Source organism: Sciurus vulgaris, assembly GCF_902686455.1.
Source record: "Sciurus vulgaris genome assembly, chromosome: 2".
Lineage (NCBI taxonomy): Eukaryota > Metazoa > Chordata > Mammalia > Rodentia > Sciuridae > Sciurus > Sciurus vulgaris.
In genome coordinates, this window is record NC_136462.1 from 64450592 (window position 1) to 64475004 (window position 24413).

Genomic DNA, 24413 nt, shown 5'->3' on the forward strand with positions numbered 1-24413 from the left:
AACTAAAAGTTGGTCTTGAAGGCATAAGGATCTAGGTAAAAGCTGATGAGGGCCTAATTTAAGGTAGACACTAGAAATAAGAAGTCTTGAAAGAATGTTCCTCATTAGTTCTCATTCTCCACTCCTTAAGGATTTTCTTAAAGATCAAAGGAAAAGATAAATAAAAATAACCCTCAAGGACTGAGGTTGTGACGCAGTGGTAGAGCACTTGCCTAGCATGTGTGAAGCACTGGGCTTGATCCTCAGCACCACATTAAAAAAATAAATAAATAAAGTTATGTACATCTAAAACTAAAAATATCTTTAAAAAATAAAAATTAACAAAAAACCCTTATGTTTTCAAAATACTGGAGAGCCCCATCTTGAGTCTAAATAGATTTTGGATTTGTCTGAGCATGTCTGGCAAAGTCGGATGGGACAGAGCTCCCAAAATCTCATTTGTACAAGTATGTAAGGTCCCTTGGGAAACATCCCAGAGAATGGAGTCAGTCATGATGAAAGAACCCCATAAGAAAGCCTTGGCCTTCTGAGGAAGGAGGTAATTGAAATGCCACTCCTTGAACATTCCCTTAGAATTCACTGTCCCCACAGCACTTTAGTTGTACTTCTGTTTAGCACGTAGGCCATTATGCACTTGTGCTATGAATAACCACATCTAGTTGTGTTCCAATTTCAAGAAGCTGGCTCAATCCTGGTGTTTTTCCATTTCTGGAATTCCAAGAAGCCAACTGCTAATGCCAGAAAAGAGAAGTTACCTTGACATCTCTCTTTTCCTTCCCCTCCCAAATCCAATTCATTGACAAATCCTTAAATTTGCTCCCTAATTATCTCTGAGACTCCCACAGTAGTACCTCAGCTATTATAACCACATCTGTCTGGTCACCCCCCATCTCATCCATTCATTTCTCACACTATAGTGAGGGTAATAGCTCAAATCAAACTTTGAACAACACACAGACACTCACACTGACATCCCTGAGTAGGTTAAGTACCCACAGGATGGGCTATGATGGCACCATGCAGCTTACCAAATTGTTCAGATACCAAAGCCTCTCTCTCCCACCAGACATAAGGACAGGGACTGGTCCACAGGGGCCTAGCAAATAGTGACTGCTCAGAGACAGTTCATGGGAGCTTAGTGCACAGTAACATCTTTGCATCCCTAAGTTGCCAGCTACTTTAGAGGATTGATTTTAGAAGCCCCACACTTATTTCAGTAGGTTTTGGAATATCTTTTGGAATTGCCTTCAGAGACAGTTTGCCATTCACAAAAGAAAAATTTTCTTTCTTCTTAATTACTACCCTAGATTTCTGACCCAAGTTGGTTACACTCCAATCAACGTGTACCTATTTTATCATTTTATTCATAAGGCATTGCTCTAAATGACATTTTGGTTGTTTCCAAAATATATCCAACCCACTCACAAAGACTGAACACACGATAAGAGAGAAGCAAAAGAATGGACTGTGGGATATGACAGTCAATAATTATTAAGCACTTACAGTGTTGCAGGCATTGGGGAACACTTTAAAAAATTAATTTAGTTGTCACAACAAACCCACATGGCAATTATTATTACTCCAACTCTATAGATTTAAAAAACAAAGTGAAGCTAGGAAAGGTGGTTAAGAGTCTGAAAAGTTGTGGGGGTAGGAATGAGGGTAGAATGAATCAGACATTATTATCTCATGTGTATATATGACTACATGACCTGTGTGATTCTACATCATGTAAAACCAGAAGAATGAGAAGTTATACTCCATTTATGTATGATGTGTCTGTCGAAATGCATTCTACTGTCATGTATTATTAATTAGAAAAAATTTTAAAATCTTCAAAAAAAAAAAAAGAGTCTGAAAAGGGGAAGCCTCAAATTGTAGACTACAAAGAGGAGTGATTTTGTAGCAAAGTCCCTTACCAATGCCCGTGAATGAAATATTGGGTGGTGGTAGTGTCAGATGAATGTTTCTGAATGCCATTTGTATTTCTTGGGAATTCACAGTCTCATTTCATTACCCTCTGTTGGTTTATGTTCAGAGTATTTGGGGACCCTCCACACTACTGAGTCATGCTGACTAAATTGGGAGGGAGGAGCCATTAGAAAAGAAAAAACCAAAAGCAGGGATACCACGTCTTCATTACAGATATAGCAGAAAGTTTAAGAGAAAGAAAGGTTACTTCATATTGACAAAAGGTAGTTCTGGAAGGAAAAATCAAGCCTGCTTGGATACTCATATGCTCTAAATTCAAGATATTGTGACTCATTCCTAGCATGGCAGCAAAGTAGCAAAATAGAAATGAAAACACCAGTTATTATTTTAAAACTGTTGGAAACAGTTGTGAAAGTATCCATTTTGTACTTAGAATTTTACCTATGTTTTTGTCTTTACTTTTCTGCATCATTCACCTGCTCTATTTAGATAAATATATTTAGCAATTTATGCTTTATCATAAATATTTATCTTTACAACATTGAAATTCAGGGGTGGTATTTGGATATGATTCTTGCTTTTCCAGTCTATGTCAAAACCCCTAGGCCTGCCATACTGAACAAGAAGTGGTTTAATAGCTGGTGGGGGATAGGGGCTATTTGTAAAGCACATCCCAAGATCAGCCAAAACCACTCACTCTCAGCATTCCCAAATCCATTCACAAGGTAACAAAATCATACATTTCATATGAATTTAGGAATTATTTAAGGAACAAATTTTAAAAATGGAAAAGTATTCTCTCCATTAACATTAGTAGATTATAGTCAACTATAAAATCTAACATTATACCCTGTGGGTTAGGAAACAACATTTTTCAATGACTCCAGTCCCTGATCACCTATATTTTGGGGAGCACTACTATTTAAACTAATATAACTTTCATATGAATGTCAACTACATATTTTCTCTTAAACTCATGAGACAAAACAAAAAAAGAAAAATTATTTATTCCAATGCTGCTTTATCCTCTGCATGACAATTCTGTCAGTGCCAACTTCTATTTTCTTAGATCCATGTTTAATATTTTCTATAGATGCTTTTTTTCAAAAAGCAGAAAGTTCAAAAAGACCTATGTTTAATATTTTCTATAAATCTGTTTTTAAAAAGCATCTATAGAAACAATTATCTTAGACAAGCTTATATAAGAAATACCTTTGCTTTAAATAAACATTCTTCTAATTGGGAACAAACATACAAAAGAAAGTTTACTTTGGCCATGACCTGATAGACAGTAAGAACCTCAAAATTTATTCTATAAAACAATTATTTATTCTTGTGGCTTACAATTATAGTGCATGTTGTAAGTTGCCAGTATATAAATAAAGAAATAATGGCCCCCATTAGAAATAACAACAAACATGGATAAGTCGACAAGACTGAAAGCTTGTAAATGTTTTCTTATTATGTTATCAACAACTCTCTAAGAAATGTGTCCACATTTTATAAGAATGAAGAGCCAGAAGCAAAGTAAGTCATACAACAGAACCTCAGAAAGATTTAGGAGTGGAAGTGAAGGTGCAGGTAGGACTGAAAACAGACACCCTCAAGACTCCATGGAGCCAAGCAGTACATCTCCAAGCAGGAGACAGTAGTGTTAAAACAAAATGTGATAGCAGGCACTAAGACTTCTGCACAAAAAGCTAACATTGAGAAAATTCTCCCAGAAAAAAACAAAAAAGATAATGAGAAAAAAAAAACAGAAAATATATAATTATTCCAGAGGCCAAATGTCCCAATAATAGGAGTTCCAGGAAGATAAATTTAAGGAAAAAAGAAGATATTTGAAAATAAATAGTAAGAGGAAATCTCCCAGAACTGAAGGAAGAATTGTGGGCATGAAGGCCCCCCTGAGGACCCAACAGGAATGAACGAAAGGGAAACCTCATAGAGTCATGTCACTGTAAGACCTCAGAAAGCCTGGGACCAAAAAAGTTTCTAAGAGAGAAGGGGGAAAGTTACCAAAGCAGAACAGAAGTAAGACATCATTCAATTTCTCACCAGCAAACACAAGTTAGAAGAAGATAGAAGTATACTTCTAAACTCCTGAGTAAAATAAAATTATTTCCAAGCTAGAATTCTATCACAAACTATTATTTTAGGTTGCATGGAATAATAAAAACTTCAGAAGATATATATGTATCATCATATAATATTTCAAATACCAAAAATTATAATTCACTATACACACACATACTTATATATGGTATATATTATATAATATATATAAAATCTTCAGATGATACATATATAATATTATATTTTATTTAATATATATAATCTGATGACATAGCTATATACAATACTATGTATATTACATAATATATATGGTCTTCAGATGAGATATAAATGTTTTATAATATATATAATCTTCAGATGATATAGATATAGATATATAGATATAGATATAGATAGATTTTATATATATCACACATACTTCCCATCTTCCCATGTCCCCTTTCTTGGGAGTAAATCAAGAAAAGAAGATGTGGGACCCAATCAGTGAAATCAGATGCCAGAGCCATAGCTAAGTAGCAGGCTAGAGATCAATTAATCCTGCTTGAACCAGGAGATCAAAGCCTCCAAGAGCAATATCTGAGAAAAAGAATAGGAGAGATTACCTGATGTGTCTGAATGTATGTAGACAACATTTTTACTTGTTTAAAGAGTTCGGTGGTAAAATAGTGATGTGCACATAAAAAACTAAGTAATGGGGGGAGGAATACTGTGTAACCACTAACTCCAGAAAAAGCCAGTTACATGAGAAAAGACATATTACCTGTGATGTCTGACAAAATATAATATTTCAAATACCAAAAATTATAATTCACTATACTGGGAAGATAGGAAAGAAAAGCCCATGTACCATGAGGCAATTAATCATCATATTTTATAACAGAAAATTTTAAAATTCCCTGTAAAATATTAGGGAAAATCAGAAACTAGTGGCATTACAATATGATTTAAAATATAAATATATATTTCTGAAAAGTTGGAAAACAGGTGTCTCTAATGAGTGGGAAGGAATGGAAAGGTTTGACAAGGAGGTGTTGTTATAAGTTTAATTCTATTCTGACTTTTTAAGCTTTGTCTGTATATTACTTCCACAAAAATAAATATATAGTAAAAAAGTAACAACCAAAAACACAGTCTACATCTGTGTCTTCAATCCCTCCCCGCTGCACCTCTCTCCAGTAGGTCTTTCCCATCAGCATATAAACATCCTATTTTAAAGAACACCCTCATATAACCTCTTTCAGTTACAGTTCAGCTTTTCTTTCTTTCACAGTCGATCTTACTGCAAATGATTCCATGATTTGATCCTGTCACTCCTTTACCTGTTACAGTGTATTAAGTTGATCCATATGAAATGGCTGATTTGATGATTCTTTACCTACAAAAACAATTTTGTACAGTTCAGCTTAATGGCTCACTGTCATCTGCCCCTGCCTTAACTTAGACATTCTTCACTTCTTTATGGATTAAAGCTTCAGATCCTAATTCTTGCTTCCCACCAATCAGTGGTAGCAATGCCTCTAGAATGATCTTTCTAAAACATTAATTGCACCACATCACTCCCCTGCTTAAAATCCTTCAGTAGCACCCCACTGCCATCAGAATCAAACCTCAACTCCTTTCCACAGCCACACACTGACCATTGTCTGCCATTCCAGCTCCCCCTCCCAGCAGGCTCTGTACCTCACCTGACTTGACCCCAGTCTTGCATACAGTACTTGAGTCATGCCAAACAACTCACAAGCAGAAATGTTCCCTCTACTTTTAAATACTGAGATATACATATGGAAGATTATACATCCCTAATACATCCCTAATATCTGGCCCCTTGAGGACACTTGATAACTATTTATGTCATAAATGATCCAAAAATGATTGTGAGGGGGAAAAGAAAAAGATAGGTAGGTAGGTAGATAAATATTCCATTACTTCTAAGAGCAAAGTAAAAATTGAAAAGGCTATGTTTGCTTAAATATTCAAATGAATAGTGACAGGAATCTAAGAACAATTTATCAACTGTATTGACAGTAGAGTGAGAGAAAGAGAAAGAAAGGATATGAAAGAAAAAAAGAGAGAAGCAGGGAGATGAGGGCCTGGGAAGAATAGCTTCATCTCAGTTTTACAATGTTAACAACTAGGTGAAGAAAATTCATAAAATGCAATTCATCTATGGACAGGAAATTAATCTCCATTCCCCCCTAAAAAAAAAAAAAAAAAAAAAAAAACATAAACTAAGACCTTACATTTGGCCTTAGAGAATATATATACCAGGTATCAATACTTTTATTTGTGTTCTGGAGAACAACTGCGTCATTAAGTCTTAAAAGCTGTCCAACTAGTTCTCAAGCTAGTGTCCCATCCAACAAAAGTTTAATTAGGTTCAGAGTTTTGTTTAAACTGACAGCTGTGGTTCAAAAAGACCCCGAGGTCAGCAATATAGTTTGCATCTTAAATAATCAAACTGTCCAAAGGTATTCTGTGGTTCTATGTTTGTTATTTTTTATTCTGATTTGCAAAGGATCAGGTTAATAACTCTATGGAAGAATATGGCTTATTCAAATGCAAAAATATTTTATAATATTTATAATCAGGTGTCCCTGAACCAATAGAAGCAGAAAAGAAAGAAAAAAGCAGTTATTCCTCACCTATTTGCTGTGCAGTCATCCAACAACCATAAGGACCTAGAAGAGCTGAGAAACAGGATATAACCAAAAAGGGCCTGAGAGCCACAGAAGAGATGTCAGCAAAGGCCTGTGTGGAGGAAACTCACACTTTCCCATAGGAAAGCCTGTGAGGCCCTCCCTCGGAGGCTATTTACTCTCACTTTACAAATAATATTACCAGGCTTATTTATCTAGTTTCTAAGCCTGTGGCAGAATAGAAATAAGATATTAGGAAGAGAGCTGTGGGAGAGGGGCTCCTTACAGCATACTGAAATACTGACTACAGAACGGAGACAGCTGCAGCCTAATGGGAAGGAGGAAACAAAAATTTTAAAAAGAAAACAAAGGAATTCAAAACAGAGCTGAATACAGGGTGTGGGGTGCATAGTTCACTCACCCAGTGAGACCTTGGGGAATCACTGTAATACAGAATAGCATAAAGAACTGGCATTCAAATGGTGCACTTTATCTTCAAGAAAAGAATTGTCTTGGCACTTCTACTGAGGTGTACTCACACTAGGTAATGGGAGTACAGGAGGAACGGGTCACACTCACTTTTACAAGGGGGAAAGCATATGACAGATTTTTTTAAAATGTTCCTACAGAATAGTGAGCATGAAAGAAGGCATATGTGTCCTTAAAGGAGGGCAACCTAAATTATGGAGAACACAACATCTAAAATGATGCATCTGCTAAGGAGCTTTCATAATGGCACTTACAATGTATTTAAAAATCTGGGTGAAATATATACTCTATTGAATTGTTTAATCTAAATTATGTAATAGGTTGATAATGTATAACACCAAAGAATATAAAAGCAGCAACTGGAGTCTCTGGAGTTTGGGCTCTCTGCTCCAACACTAACTACATGTGGGCTTAGCAAATCAGTTACTTTTCTGGGACTCTGTTTCATCGTCTCTCTAATGAAGAGGCTAAAGAGATAGTTGTGAAGGATCCATTGATGTTCTCCTCCAACCCACACACCAATATTCTCCCTTTACTCAGATTTGGCCGCTGTGGGCCCATGGTCTCAGGTAAAAGGAGCTACCCAAAGCACAAAGTAATGGAAAGTAGAATTTCTTTCCGATTTTCAGGTTTCAAGAATATTGGAACCCGACAGACAGAAAGAACAGAAGACAATGGCAACTTATTTGGGGAAAAAAACAAGATAAATCTGTTTAAGTAATGTTTTCTCCCTCTGTGGTTAGAAAAAAGTTGAATTCTTGGGCCAGAGGAAGTTGGCAGGCAGGCGATGATAACAAAAATGCTATTAGGTCTCTGTTATAAGGGCCTACACCAAGATCCCCAGGGCTAGTCCAAAGGGCTAGTCCCAAAGTTTGTTGGGAATGGAGAATAGAAATAACCTGGAACCACTTCCCAAAGAGAATCTAAGAAGCAGCAAAATCCCAGCAAAGAAATGGTCATGAAAAATCTCAAGGCAGATGGAGCATCACATAATTTCATAGAGATCATCAGGCCCCAGCATGGCTTAAGAACAGAAAAATGTCTTCTGTGCATACAAGAATGCCAAATCTGGATAGAAGATCTGGGGAAAATGGAAGAGCCTTAGAGAAAGGAAAAGGGGCAATTCAGAAGAAACGTGTGGACTGACACCATTGGGAAGATCTAAGTGGGCCACCAGATGGAAGTATGGATGTCTCAACAGAGGTGCTCAGCATGACCCACGACCTAGAGAATTATGTATATATACCAGGAAAGAGGAGAAGGACCCCCAACTTGCCTGAGACCAAGTTTCTGTGGCCCTGATGGAATGAGAGCTACAAATGAAGACTCACTTGAGTTCTAGAAAAATGAACATAGTTCTTGCACATACATGTTTTTGGATTGAGATTCATACCCATTATATGCTAAGATGGCCTCCACAATTATATTGGGAGGTCAAGCCATAGAAAAAGAATTCTCTAGAAATATGAATCAAAAAAGTGAAGTGGGAGGGAAAGAATCAAAAGTCTGAATAAATTAATAAACATTAAAGAAACTGAGATAATTTTTTAAAAACTCTCTTTACCTAAGACTCTAGCCCAGTTGACATTATAGATGATAATTACCAACCTTTCTAGGAAAAAATAACTTTGCTCTTCTAAAAACTGAGTTTGGAGAATAGGACAAGAAAGTAAGCCTCAATTTATGAGGATAAAACAATCTTAATATCAAATACAGACAAAGGCAGCATAAGGAAAAAAGTATACACCAATCTAACTTATGAACACAAATGCAAAAACCCTAACAGAAATCACCAGTATATAGGAACATCCTGTAACATAACCAAACACATTTTTTCCAAAAATCAGGAATAGTTCAGATTGCCAAATACATCATAATAACAGATTAAAGAGAAAAGTATTCAACAAAATTCAGTACTTATTCATGATAAAAATTCTTATCTGAGAAATGTAGTGAACATATAAAGGAGTATCTATCAAAAAACTATAGGAAAAATCATAATGCCAGGGTTCAGTAGCACATTCCTATAATCCTACCAGGATGGGGAGGCTGAGGCAGGAGGATCACAAGTTCAAAGCCAGCCTCAACAACTTAGCAAGAGCCTAAGCAACTTAGTGAGAACCTGTCTCTAAATAAAATATAAAAAGGGTTGGGAATGTGGTTCAGTGGTTAAGTGCCCCTGGGTTCAATCCCCGATACCAAAACAAACAAACAAAAAAATACTTATTGGTAAAAACAATAGAAATCTTTGACTTAAAGTGAAGAACAACCCAAGAACACCCACTCCCACCACTTTTATTAAACACCAATTTTATTAAACAAGAAATTCTATTGTGTCTCTGAGTATTTGTGTGTGTTTAGTCTAATATAATTTTATTCTAAGTTTTAGGTTCATATATTCACTACCACATCAAAATACAGAAGTTTCTTTGTCACAAAGATTCCTTATATTGTCCTATTATTACCACTTCCTCCTCCCTGTGTCCTGTTCCCATCCCAACCCCTCACGACCACTAGTTTGTTCTTTATTTCTGTAAATCTGTCATTCCAAAATTATTATATATTGAAATCATACAACATATATCCCTTTGAAATTCCCTTTTTCTTAGGTCACTCTTTTTTGTTAAGTAGTCTTCCATGGTATGGGCTAATTACATGTTGAAGAACACATGGGTTAGTTCTAGAATTGGTTATTATGAATATAGCACTACTATTATGAATAAAGCATTGCTAATATAAAAAAAAATTTCCAGAGGCAAATTTTAGAGGAATAAGAGTTCAAAGAAGTTATTGGATACATGATCAATATATTAAAAACCAATATGGTAATAAACAATTTGAAAATGTAAATAGAAAAGATATGTCATTCACAAGAGCAATAAAATCGATAACATGGGTAGATGTTGTATAGTTAAATATTGTAATGGTATGTCAAACCTGGTGGTTTTCATTATTCAACTTAGCAACATTTGACACAGTTATCACATCCTTCCTGAAATACTCTCTTCACTTGGTTTTCAAGACCCTATACACCTTTTCCTGGCTCTTTCCTCCTGCACTAGGCACTCCTCAGTATTTTTTGTTTGTTTGTTTGTTTTTTTTGGCTAATTCCACTTCTTCTCTCTGCCTCTGAACTCTTGGTCCTTAGATCTCTTCTCCTTTATAACTACACTCATCCCCCTGGTCACCTCTTCCAGTTTCATGAATTAGAATACCATCTGATCATTCATGATCCCCAATTTCTCTGGCCCCAATCTTCCAAGCAAATCCCAGAATTGAATATATTATATTATGTTATACTATAATATATTATCATCTTTACTTGGAAGTATATAAGGCAGCTCAAACAATAAAATGAGCTAACATGAGAAACATAGGAATAATTAGTGTTTTATTAATAAATGAATTTAATTTTAAATGACTTATTTTCTCACTTTAAAACTTTTTATGGAGTCTCTTTTTCCATGTCTTCTTGTATTACTCTTGTAGTCTCATCATCTACTGAAAGACATGGTATCTGGGTTCATTTTTAAGTACCAGGACTGAATATGCCCTGGCATTTTGAAATTTAAAATTGGGAAATATGTTTTGGTTTTTTTTTGTTGTTGTTGTTGTTTTTTGATAACTTCTTATCTTTTCCCATGTCACAATAGGAATTTATTTTAACATTACATTTATAAGGAGGTCTAGTTCATTTCAAGTCTTTAATTGAAAAATGGTATACATCCATATTTCACCTAAAGTTATTTCCAATTTTCTTTTATTGAATACATGTAAGTGGAGTCTGCTATTAATTTTCATAACACATATTCTCGTGCCAAATGCATTGTTCTTCCTTTTTTCTTGGTTTTCTTGTACATTATGACATTATATTCATACTCAAAACATGCTCATTATCAGTAGATGAAAGCAGCCAATGATTCCATTATGTCTTCTAATGTGGTCATTTATAATTATAATTTAATTATGAAGTACTCTCATCTTCCCTGTATGTTACAAATACAGCATTATATTTACTTTTGAAACTACACGAATAGGTAAAAAATAACTAAAAATGTTTTCAGGACATTAAAAGAGGAAAAATATATTCAGAAAGGAAGGAATGCTAAGTCTAATAGTATTGACCACTGCCCTTGCAGATCTAGCTCTTGGCTACCTCTGTGACATTATCTCCTATTACACTTTATACTTCTTTCACCTTGTGTCTCCAACACCACAGGAATGATTCTGTCTTGGATCGTTGTACTACTGCCTCTTCCCTCTGCCTGAATTAACAACTTCCCCTACCCCAAAACATAAATTTCATGGGTTTTTTCCCTTGCTTTCTTCAGACTTCTGCTCAGATATCATTTTTTCCACCAGTACTGTGAACTCAGGGCCTCCCACACTGAGTTACACCCCAGCCCTCATGTACTCTTTTACCCTTTCTTGACCTTCTATCTTATTTAAATGTATCTCCACCTCCATTATTCTCTACCCTATTCTGAAGTATTCTTCCTTATGTCATCTATTGCCATCTAAGACATTAAAGATTTGTATACTGTCTCCTCCCACTAGTTTTTAAATCCAAGAGAACAGGAATTTCATTTGTTCACTTCTCTTTCCCAGTGCCTGATAAACACCAATAATGATAAGCACCCAATAATTTTTAATGGATGGAAAAATACCTTAAAGACCAAAGAGTGTTCTGGTGAGAGTCTGGATTGAGAGTTGGGGTCATGCTTCCACATTCCCTATGAAGACACTAAAGCCAAGCTTTTACATAAACAAAACAATTGACCTTTCAAATTAATAAAGATTCAAAAGCATAATAACACACAAAGTTGGTGAGGATATAGAGAAACAGACTGGGCTTACTACCAAGGAATGTAGTTCATTCACTTTTTTAGGACACAGTGCAGCAATGTACACTAAGACTCTTTAAAAACAATTCAGCACACTTAACCTGTATTATCTTATTTAAGAACATTTTACCCTCACAGTATTGTATGATAAATCTTACCAGCTCTGTTGCACCAATAAGAAAACGAGACACCAATAATTTAAGGAATAAATAAATTATAAATCAAGGATCCTACCTTAGGTCATCTAACTGTAAACCAGGTCTTACTCTATTGTTTTCCATTGTCTACTAATTCCCTTGATATGTAACCTCGCTCTTTAAAATCTATGTCACATACAAAATCTTTCAATTCCTAGGGCCTAGTACAGTGCTAAATAAATGTCACAGGTTCTCAATAATTTTTTACAGAAAAGTGAATAACTCTGAGTCATGAGGGTCTCACCCATTAAAGAACATTCCAAACACTGCCTCAATATCTCTTCTACCCACTTTCATAGTAATAGAACAATGAACTTTGGCACATGGATTTCCAGAAGAGTGACTTCTTTTTTAATTCTCTCTGTAGCAATATGTGGTGATGTGGGTAATTTGGGGCTAATTAAATATAAGTCTAAATGAAAAGCAACTTTAAGCATGTGTATTCCTATTAAATGTCTTTCTACAGGCTAGAATTTACCTATCACAGCTGGTACAGCCATATGGGCCTTTAGGTGACCTTGGGAATGAGGACCACAGTCAGTGGCTCAGATGGGAGGTTCTGGATCCCTGACCCCACACCATAACCATTCTACATTAACTACATTCTACATTTTTCCACCAGAGAGAAATAAACTTCTTCTTGCCTGAGCCACTATTACTTTGGATTTCTGATTGCCTGGACCCATTAGCTAACCAGAACTAGTTCTGTAAGGGTTGTCACTTACTCCTTATTTCCTTGTAACTTGATATTTTGTTAAACTGATTTGGCTTTGTACTAGTGACAGTCTATATGAATTATACATTCCATTTAGTGTTTTCAAAGATCCCATTGTAAATGGATATTAAATAAGCCTTTTCATTTAACCCTAAAGAGCAACAGAACAGTCATGCATAAAAAGCCATTATTCAGTAAACTGTTTAATAGTCACTTTCCAGAGTAATAACTGATTCTCAAAGACTATACAATGAGGCAGGTCTCAACAGCATAATGAAAGCAGAACAATGAAAAGTGTCTTAGCTATCTCAATCTTTCATTTCTTCATAACCCTATTTCTAATGATTAAGAGATGAAGAGCTTGAGACTCAAGATGTTCTTGAGGGAAAATCTTTCTGAAATGATGAGGTTTGGATTTATTATAATCTGCTCCTGTGTGCCTAATAAATTTGTAGTAAGCCAAGCAAAGGACAGGAATTTTTTTGATTATATTATCTGTGAGGTCTAAAGAAAAGATAGGCTACTTCTTTTAAATGGGTGAAGTGGTGGAAAGTACAGAGAATGTTACTTATTACCAAGACAGAATAAATCTGATGACCAGTATGCCAATTTACAGTTCATCATATAGTCATGCAATCCTGTAGCACTCCTTTAATAATGTCTAAACCACTGACTCTTCCTCCTGGCTTTTGGGAATTCCTGATTAGGCCAATGACTTGTCTCATTCCTTCAAGTTGAGAATTCTCAACAAGGCCCTAACTCACCACAAGTGATAAAATTTCAAGTATGTTAAAGTCTCTTCTTCCCAAAAAAGATGGTGACTCACATCCTCTACCCATTGGGTCAAGGAAAAAAAGTACCTCTGGGTATTCACTTTGAGAGTAGTTCAAATATTTCCATAAAAATAAAGATAGTTGCGCCTGGGGTTGTGGCTCAGTGGTAGAGCACTTGCCTCACATATATGAGGCACTGGGCTCGATCCTCAGCACCACTACATAAATAAATAAAATAAAGGTATTGTGTCCATCTGCAACTTAAATTTTTAAAAAAAGTGCTATGGAATCTTAAAACATAAATAAATAAAAAATAAAGCTAGTAAGATTGAGTGAAAGTGGGCCAGTCTGTTACTGTGCTTTCATTTGACAAGAGAGATGGAAGATGAAAATTTTATTTCTATTCATATCAGCATCAACCTAAGGTATCAGAATCAGTGGTTTTGGGCTGAATGTAACTGATTAGTGGTCACCCAACCAACTTCTAATGTCCTCACTGTCATTTGTTCCACCTGTATCCTTTTACTTTGATGACAAAATGTAGTAGCTTGGGGGACCAGTCCAAATACCATGCCCTGTCCACCATCTTTACCAACATCACAGAGCTCTAAGAGCAAATCCTTATTTCTTGCTGACTTTCCTAAAGGTCCAGGTGTGCTCAGTTTAGAAGCTGCCAGCAAGAGATGAAGGGGCCACACCAGCACAAAAGAATGCAGTGGTCCTCCCACTAATGCAGAGATTTAGGAGCAGAGAGATCACAATGAAAAATAGTTCTGGGTTCTACATCTTAAGGTAACAAGGGAAAAAAGGGAAGTAAAGATGGGGAAAGTAGAGTAAGGAAAGTACCATTAGCAGTATATAATACAAATAAGAACACTGCTGAACTAGTTGTCAGAAGAACTAAATAGTTCTAGTCCCAACTATGTTAATTAGCTCTATGGCCTTGCAAAGTCACTTTCCCTCATTAGATTTGGTTTTGTTATGTATAATACAAAGTTTATATATATATATGTATAACTTATATATAAATATAAAATAAATATCTATGTAAATTCATACATATACACAAACACACACACACACACACACACATACACACACACATAAAATCAGGTGACCTTCAGTTCAATACATTATTTTAGTAAAAAATTAGGGTAAGGAAATACTACAGGAAAAATTAACAAGAACTCTGAACCGTCTTTTCCATATAAGAACACAAGTTAAAGATGTCAAAGAAATTTTACTAAATAAATGCTAGGTCACCACTATATCCTACATAAAATAAATCCTAGTATGTCCAGAATTTTAAAAAGAACTATTTTTAGCTTCAATTCAAAAAACTAAGAACTTAATCTTTTTACTATCATGATCATAAAAACTCATAAAGAAAGTAAGTGTGGCTAATTTTGTTAAGCCATCTCTCTCTACTATCATGAGATGACAATTCAGGACACTCTGTAATGGATATAAAAGAATATCCTCCCTAATATGAAACAAACATCTCACACAATTAGAAAATGTGCTGTACATCTATTCTAATATTTTCATTTGGGATAAGAGATACTTAAACATGACTGTGGTTGGCTAGTTCTCAAGATTTTGATTTTAATATCAAAACTGTTTATCTACCCATCCTTGAAACCCACATGTTTACCTATCCTGCTTTAAAACAAACACTGTAAAGAATACAGCTGCCTAGCTTAGACTGTTTGCAGCTACAGAATGGCTGACTTCAATCACAACCAAATACTGTACTCCTCAGTAAGAAAAAAATAAACAGCTTTCATGTACAGTAAGTGAGTGTGCAATCTAACTGGGATATTCAGTTGATTCAAATTGTTGTCAAGGTAGCCTTCTTATTCTAAGCTGTGATATTAACTTCATATGTTAGACAACTGTTTGAAATTACATATGCTCTTTCCTCTAGTTTTACACACAAAAAAGGAAAATGATGACTTGAAGGCATCACAAAAATTACCCTTAAAGCAGACTTGTAACACCCAACAATGTTAAAGTGGCCATTAGTGATGGATTTTTAACTATCCAGTTATCAGCTACTGTCTACCTGAAACCCCGCTCTAGGAGATTCTAAAGCCTTGGATCAGTCCTTAACATTGAAAAGCATTTAAAAGGTCTACTTTATCAAATAAAGGTGAAAATGAGTTATGTATTAAATAATAATTCATGCAGTAGAGAAGACATGCTTTTATCCTAAATATTCAAATAATTGTAACTAAAATAGCCAGCAAAAGCAATTCAATTTTTAACATTTTTAAATTCTTCACTTTACCTCACATGTGCAGACAAACCCTGACACATGAGAAAATTCAACACTTTTAAAATTCAAATGCATCTGAACTCTGTTCTTTAGAGTCTAGGACTTAATTACAGGAATAAGCGAAAGAAAAAAAATCACTGCTGGTAGCATCTGTACTATGAAAAACAGAAAACATATATCTGATTTCTACAATAAAATAGTATTTCATTTGTCAAGTAACTGTATATTTCAATCTTTAAAAAATATTCTTATGGAAAACAAATTGCACTCGTATCCAACAAAGAATATCTATTTTGAGAGAATACCTTCTAACTTGGTTCAAAATTATTTCTATAACAAATGGAATAGGAATGTCTCCTGCATTAAAAAAAATGAAAATACATAAGCACTTTGTATTTACTGAAAGCATCAAAATGTCATGTGTGAGATTTTAAAACGTCACAGAAAAAATAAACTAAATTGATTTGGCAATAATCAGATAACTTCTTAATCATCACATCATTTGTACTAGCATAAGCTGTTATATCTATGAGGACAATAAAGTACAGCACAAAGTGTAATAAATGTGCTTGTCATTTTGAATTGAAAAGATTTGCCAAACTAGTCCCTCCCAATTATGCTGCTGTCATTCAAACAACATACATTGCTTTTTTCTGTCCAGATTCTAGTTGGTTCTCTGATTTATACCTCCAATAATCAAATGTTTGTTCCTATGATAAGGAAAGCTGAAATTTGAAAAACAAAGCACTAAGAAAACATTTAAGTACTATGGAATGGTATATAGTTCTTTAAAACATATTGATATTCATTGACGTGTCAAAAAATAAGTTACAAAATAATATGTATAGTCATTTATTTTAATTAAAAATATACCCTGTGTATGTGCCTGTATGTATACATACTTGTACTAAGAACTGAGATAAGTGTAGAGGGTAAACAAGTATTTGTTATTTGGGGAAGTTAATGAAGGCATAGAAGAGAATATACTAGAAGAGTATCCTTTAGCAAAATGTTTGAGACCAGAGCGTTTCAGTTTTGGAATCTCAGGGGGGTTTTTGCTGTTGTTTGTTTGTTTTTTCAGGATATTTACATGGACTATCACTTAATCTAAAAATCCAAATCCAAAATCTGAAATGTGTTTCAGAGGATTTCAGATTTCAGATTATGGATGCTCAATCTGTATTATTATTTCCTCATAAACTAATAAAATGAAGTATTAAAGAATCTGCTATAATGTTTGGGCTGGGGGTGTAGCTCAATAATAGAGTGCTTTGCTCACATGTGCAAGACCTTGGGTTCAATTCCCAGCACTAAAAAAAAAAAAAAATGTTTAATCTGCTAAATTCTTTAATTAAAGTTTTTATTTTGAAGCAACTGTAAATTCTTATTCAATTTTAAGGACCAATACAGAGAGATCTCTTGAGCTGGTGTGATGCTGTGCATCTGTAGTGCCATCTACTTGGGAAACTGAGGCAGGAGGATTGTTTCAGCCCATGAGCAACACATGTTTTGACCAGTTTGGACAACATGAGACCCCATTTCAATAATAATAATACAAAGAGATGTGGTGTATACTTTACCCATCTTTTTCCAAGGCAAAATTGTGAAATTTTTAATATATCATAGCAAGGATAACAACACTGACAGAGTCAGGATACAAATACATTTCCATCACCACACACCTTTTCATCTTGCCCTTCTAAAGCCACACATAGCTCCCACTCACCTTCCTCCACCAAAAGTCCATCCTTAATTTCTGGCAGCCACAGTTCTGTTCTGTATTTCTGCAAATTTGGCATTTCAAGACCACTGTATAAATGGAATCATACAGTAGCTAACTTTTGTAGATTGGTGATTTTGCTTCAGAATAATTCTCTGGAGATTCATCCAAGTTAATGCAGGTATTAATACTTCATTTCTTTTTATTGCTCTCTTTTGAAGGACATGCAGATTGTTTCCAGTTTATCTCTAATAAAGTTGGTATGAGCAACTATCTCAGATTTTTGTGTAAGCATACATTTTCCTTTCTCTGTGATAACTGTTCCAAGAGTGTAATTGCTGGGTCACATGGTACTAGCATGCTTACTTTTTAAAGAAACTGCCAAATTATTTTCCAGAGTGGCCATACCATTTTATTTTCCTACCAACACCAGTATATCTCCATCCTTGCTAGTATTTGGCATCATCACTATTTTTTATCTTAGGCAATCTGATAGGTATGTGATGATATCTCATTATGGATTTAACTTACATTTTCCTAATAATGATGTTGAATATCTTTTCTTGTACTTACATGCCATCTGTATATTCTCTTTGGTGAAATGTCTAATAATGGTGTTTTTTTGCCCATTTTCTAGTTGGAAATTTACTGTTGAGTCTTTAAAATTCTTTATAATTCTAGATACTGGTCCTCTGCTAGCAATGTGGTTTGCAAATATTTCCTAACAGTTTACAGTTTCTCTTTTCATCCTCTTTAACAGTTTTTTGCAGAGGAAAAAAGCTTAATATGGACACAATCCAAATTGTCAAATTCTCTTTATGGATCATGCTGTTAGTGTCAAGTCCAATCTCTCTTTGCCTAGCCCTAGATACAGAAGCTTTCCTCCTCTTCTTTTTCCTGAAGGTTTTATGGCTTTACATTTAAGTTAACTTTTGTATAATGCACAACACTTAGGAAAAGGTTTAGTTTTTTGCCTGTGGACGTCCACTTTTTCCTATACCATTTATCAAAAAAGATCTTCCGTCTTTCATCGCTTTTGCACCTCCATCAAATCAGTTGGGCATGTTTGTGTAGATCTCTGGGTGGTCTATTCTGCTCCAGATTTATGTGTCTGTGTCTCCACTAACACCACACAGTCTTGATTTCTGTACCTATATAAAGCTTGAAATAAGGTACACTGATAATGCTCAATTTTTTTTCAAATTTAGTTTAGTTTATTGTTGTATTTGCTTTTAAGTACAATAAAATTTGCTAAGATCAAATGGCTTTAAGCATACTTAAAAGTAGATATCTTTTACTGATATCAGTAATTCAGCTATAATCACATAAGGTAGGAAGTCAGACTATTGGGTACTGATTTGATACTTTTCCTCTTTCCTAAAGTATACATGTAGTGCTACAAATTTCCCCCTCAGCATTACTTTAGCTGTGGTCCACAAATTTTGATATGTTGTACTTAGATAACTCAAAAGAATGAAAATCTATTGTATCTAGCCATAGTTTCGTTTACTGCAAATTTTCTTCTTTCCGAATGCTCCAAGAATCTTTTTTTTTTTTTTTTAATTGTTACCTTCCTGATTAGCTCTTCCTTTGGTCATTCTTTCAGGGTAGGAAATGCAAGAGACAAAAATCTCTTGGTTTTCTTTCATCTGAGAATATCTTTGTTATGGTTTAGATACTTAAAAAACTCAAGTGTGAGATAAGGCAAGAAAGTTTAGAAGTGAAATGATTGAGTGATGAAAGCCCAAACCTAATTAGTGTATTAATCCTCGTGAATGGATTAATTGGGTGGTAACTATAGGCAGGTAGGGTGTAGCTAGAAGAGGTGGGTCATTGGGGATATGCCTTTGGGTTTATATTTTGTCCTTGGTGAGTGGAGCAATCTCTCTTTCTCTCTCTCTCTCTCTCTCTCTCTCTCTCTCTCTCTCTCTCTCTTTCTCCCTCCCTCCCTCCCTCTCTCTGCTTCCCGTTGCCATGTTTTAAGCTGCTTTCCTCCTCCACATCCTTCCACCATGATGTTCTGCCTCACCTTGGGCACACAGCAATGGAGTTAGCTGTCTTATACTAAGACCTCATAAACTTTATGAAACCATAAGCCCCAAATAAACTTAACCTTCTCTATATTGTTCTTGTTAGGTCTCTTGGACACAGAAATGGTAAAAGCTGACTAAAACAGTCTTGGCTGCCCTTTCATTCCAGGGATAATTTCACTGGAAATAGAGTTGAGTGGACAGTTCTTTTCTTTTAGCACTTGAAAAATATTATCAATTACTTCCGACCTGCTGGGTTTCTGATGAGAAATATACTGTCAATCAAATTGCTTTCCCTGTAGGTAACATTATTTTTCTACTTTGAAAATTTTTTCCTGTAACTTCAGTTGTCAGAAGTGTAACTATTAAATGTTTTGACATGGACTTCTTTGGTTTGGGATTCACTCAACTTCTTCAATTTGCAGATTTATGTCTCTTAGCAAATTTGGGAGGTTTTAGCCACTATTTGGTTGAGTACCTTTTCAATTCTGCCTTCTCTTTTCTCTCCTACAGGAATGTGCTGGCATTAAGATTATATTTTGTTTGTTTGTTTTAATTTCATAGGTCCCTCAATGTCTAAAGTTTTTTGTTTTGTTTTTAATTTTGTCTGTCTAGTTTCTTTTCTTCTCCTGTGAGAGATCATATTGTTCTATCTTCAAGTTCACTAATTGTCCCCTAGGTTCTCCATTCAGTTGGTGAACCATCCACTGAGTTTTTATTTCAGTTATTGTATTTTTCAGCTTGAAAATGTTCTTGATTCTTCTGAGACTTTCTACTTCTCTGCAAAGATTTTCTATTTTTTTCATTCATTTCAAGTATGTTCATTATTACTTACCAAAGCATTTTTGAGGGCTGCTTGAATATTTTTGTCAGATAATCCAAACATCTCAATTCTTCCTTGGTATCAACTGATTGTGTGTGTGTTTGTTGTGTTTTGTTTTGTTTTGTTTTTAATGGAGGTGTTCTTGGTTCTTGGCATGACAAGACATTTTTCTATATAAGTCTGGACCTTTGGGGTATCATTAAAACTCTGGATCTTATTTAAACTTTCTGTTTTATGTGGGTTCCTCTGACACTACTCTAATAGAGCACTGGGAATAGCGCAGGTAATGCCTCATTACTACCAGGAAGGGATAAAGGTTCAGGTTCCTTTATCGAGGAGGGGGGCTTCTTAGTTACTGTTGCATGGGAATTCCCTACTAGGCTGCTGTTGACACCATTCTGATTGGAAAGAATAGGGGTATCTCATTACTGCTTCCTTTACTATACACCACAAGGAGTATAGAAAGGATGGCCTTATTATTGGACAATGCTGAAAGTTTGGACCCTCCACTGACACCAATCTTTCTTAAGTCAGGTAACCAAAACATCAAAAAAGAAGAAGAAGGAGGAGGAGGAGGAGGAGGAGGAGGAGGAGGAGGAGGGGGAGGGGGAGGGGGAGGAGGAGGAGGAGGAGGAGAAAAGAAAATACAAAAGAGAAATGGATAATTTTAGCAGAATAAAATTTGCTTTCTAATATTCATTATTCATTTGATATTCTTCCTTCATTTACCTTAATTCCATTTGACTCCTTCAAAATGTATTCTTTCTTATGGGCCCTTACCCTGCAATATAACTTTCCTCAACTGTACAGGACCTCTGAGCAAGTTACTAATACCTGCCCTCTTCATGTCCAGTACCTTGATTATGCCATAGATATATAGCCCATCTGACAGGAATACCGAGGCCTTTCTCCTCTTTGCTAAGGCTCTTCAGTGGACATTCCCAATTCCTTATCCAAAAAGATTTGAAAAAAAAAAAAAAAATCTAACTAGAAATACTCCACTTAAAAAAAACTCAAGATGTCACACGGCTCCTGTTCAGTAAATGCAGGAGGGCGGGGTGGGGAATCTTACTGCAGAACATTTGTGATATTCTGGTCATAAATAATAGGTCAAAGATGACACTAGAGACTAGTTCATACATGTTTTTGTTTCTCTTTATAATCATGTTCCTCAAATCACAGTCAAGAGTGCATTTGGGGGCTAAAACTATTTCAAAGACATAATCTGGTGGCAGTATTCTGTATACAACAAGAGATTTGAATCTGCGTGCATCCAAAATCAGCAGTAGAATTTTCTTCCCTCTTACTATCAGTCCCTTTGTCATTCTCAGTCTCTCTCAGTCTCTCTCTTTCCTTACCCCCACCTCCTTTTAGTGGGAGCTCAAGTTCCCTTATTATTATTTGCTTTGAATGCCCCCACCAGAACAAAATCTATATAATCAACAAAATATCTTAAATTTAAATATGACCCTATTTAACTTTGCTTCCTCTGGGGGACATATAGTTGACAAATGGACCTTCCTGAACAGGATTCCAATCTAGTCTCTAGGGGGAGACAACCCGGTGGAATTCCAGCTCTATCGTGCTATATCTGTAGAATACAGTACCAATTCTTCAGCCTTCCTAAAGCTAGAAGGCCTCTTAAATAAAACCGGACTTTTACTGCTATCTATCTACCTGATGCAGTTTTTATTAAGAAAAAAAAATGCACATAAAGGGTGTCCGATAATACTTTGCACACAAAAAGCACATCTAAGTCTTCGTAATTGAAGAAACCTAGGAAATACATTTTTAAGTGCTTCAAGAGAACGGTTTTCACTGAAAATACGTAATTCTTATGAGTTAAATTTCTAAACTGTAGCACACTGATCTTAGTATAAAAACTCACTTTTACTGTATTTCACTACTGATAAGGCTAAACAAAAAGAGCAAGCTTTTCATATAAAATACCTGTTATTTCATTTACGAAATAATCAGTTTTTGAAAGTGAAGGTGACTTGTGATACATTTTTCTGGTCTTCAGCTAATATAGTTTTTGGATCACCTTTTGGACTAACCTCCCAAATTCCTTCACTTCAAAAAGAAGATACACTCCCTTGAAGGAAAACTCAAATGAAATACAAAGAAGATCAAAAAGTCTACAGTGTTTTGTGTTAGAACATATCATATATGCTGAAATAGTATATGTAACGAAATAACATCTTAAAGTATGCGTCTACATTTTATATAGAACATATGGAACGGATACATATAAAGATCTATATATAAAGAGAGATCTCTATATATATCTCTCTCTACTAAAAGTTGTTTCACCCAGAAGAAACATAACCATCGTTCAGGTCACCTACTTCCATTTTAATGTCGTAGTTCTGGCCCAGGATGCTCTGTATGAGCTCTCTGATGGTCTGGTCCGAGGCCAGCTGGGCCTCAGACTGCAGAGAGGCGATAACCTCCTCGATGGTTGTGGGGATCACTCTGGTGGGCAGCAGCTCGGACTGGGCGACCTCCTGCAAGCCCCTGAACACGCCACTCTCCCACACTGCTTTGGAAATGGACCCGCCTGCATCCGACGCCCCGGCGTCTGAACCCTGGCGCACGTAGTGAGTGCGAATCCTCACTCTCCTCCGCCACCAGCCCGCCTCCCAGTCGCTGTCCTCACTGGAGATGGAGCTGCTGGTCTTCCTGTCTTTGGCCCTGTGGGCTTCTGGGAGCGTAACTATCTCCTGGATCGCTTCTCGCTCGCTGGCAGGCTCGAGGACCCGCCTGTACACGGAGGGCCGCGGGCTCCAGGGGCTCGGGCGCGCTCTTGGCTTCACCGGTGACGTGGGCGGCGGCCGCAGGACCACAGGTTTGGACGTGCCAACATCCGGGGCGATAACCGGCGGCTTCTTCTGGATCCTGTGCCGTAGGAACGCGGAGCTCCGCAAGTAAAACTCCTGGGGACGAAACGGCCTGGTCCACGGAGCGATGGCCCCGCTGGGGTCGGGGGGGGCGCGCAATGCCTTGGAGCGCCGCCTGCAGGAAGGCCCCTGCGGCTGTCGCCGGGACTTTAGCGGAGGTTCTGCGACGACGCGTGAAGGAACCGCACCTCCTCTCCCTAGGGCGGGCCGGGCGCGGGTAGTGGACTGGGCCTTCATCTAAAGTCAGGTTGGAAGCCAACTTCTGCTTGAATTGGAGAAAGTCCTTTTTAGTCTCCTGGCGAACTTTCTCCAGCTCTTTAAACAGGAAGGATTCTTCTCTGGATTTCAGTCCAAAGTGCTTTTTGAAGGTGGACATCTTGACAAATTTGACCTGTAAAATAACACACACACACACATACACACACACATTATGTATCATTCAACAAATTTCTGTTAATATATAAAATTCCAGTTCAGTAAAGCTCTCATGATAGAGCCTTGCTGTGCTTTCTAAGGCAAAAGTGGCTAAAATGAGTCAATAATTTTACTGACCTTTTCACTTGAATCATGAAAACCCTCTAAAGCAGTAATGTTTTCCAGTGGGAGTTTCCCAAGCCCCTACTGGATCTATTTTAACACTTCTTTGGACTATAATGTTGGAGTCCTACTTCCAGGGAATGAAGACTGTGCTAGGCACAGAAAATCTAAAGAGCCCTGCTCAGAGATAGAGCTCACCAACTGGCCTGTGGACTAGATCCAGTTCATAAATATGGCTTCAAATTGTTCCGATTTAAAAAAAAAAAAAATCAATTCATAGTCAATAATTTTAAATTGGAAGATTTTTACATAAAAATCTAGATTTGCAGTTTCGGGAATTGGTGTGGGGGGCGAGTTGTAGAGGTTCTGACAATACAAGGGCCAAAAATTCCTGCTCTTGTGGCTGACAGTTGTTCCCAGGTTTTTCCCTAGCAGGTCCCAGATGCCTCCCTCCCTTACCCGG

At 36.2% G+C, this 24413-nt stretch overlaps 1 protein-coding gene across 1 annotated transcript in view; it reads right to left on the bottom strand.

Annotated features, from left to right (window-relative positions):
- TTC6 (tetratricopeptide repeat domain 6) overlaps nt 1-23798 on the bottom strand; it is a 204643-nt gene extending 180845 nt beyond the window's left edge. The window contains exon 1 of the mRNA XM_079119380.1: nt 22862-23798. Within this exon, the coding sequence (XP_078975506.1) occupies nt 22862-23650 (789 nt within the window). The 5' untranslated portion in view covers nt 23651-23798. The remainder of the gene's footprint in view (nt 1-22861) is intronic.
- Nucleotides 23799-24413: the final 615 nt, after the last annotated feature.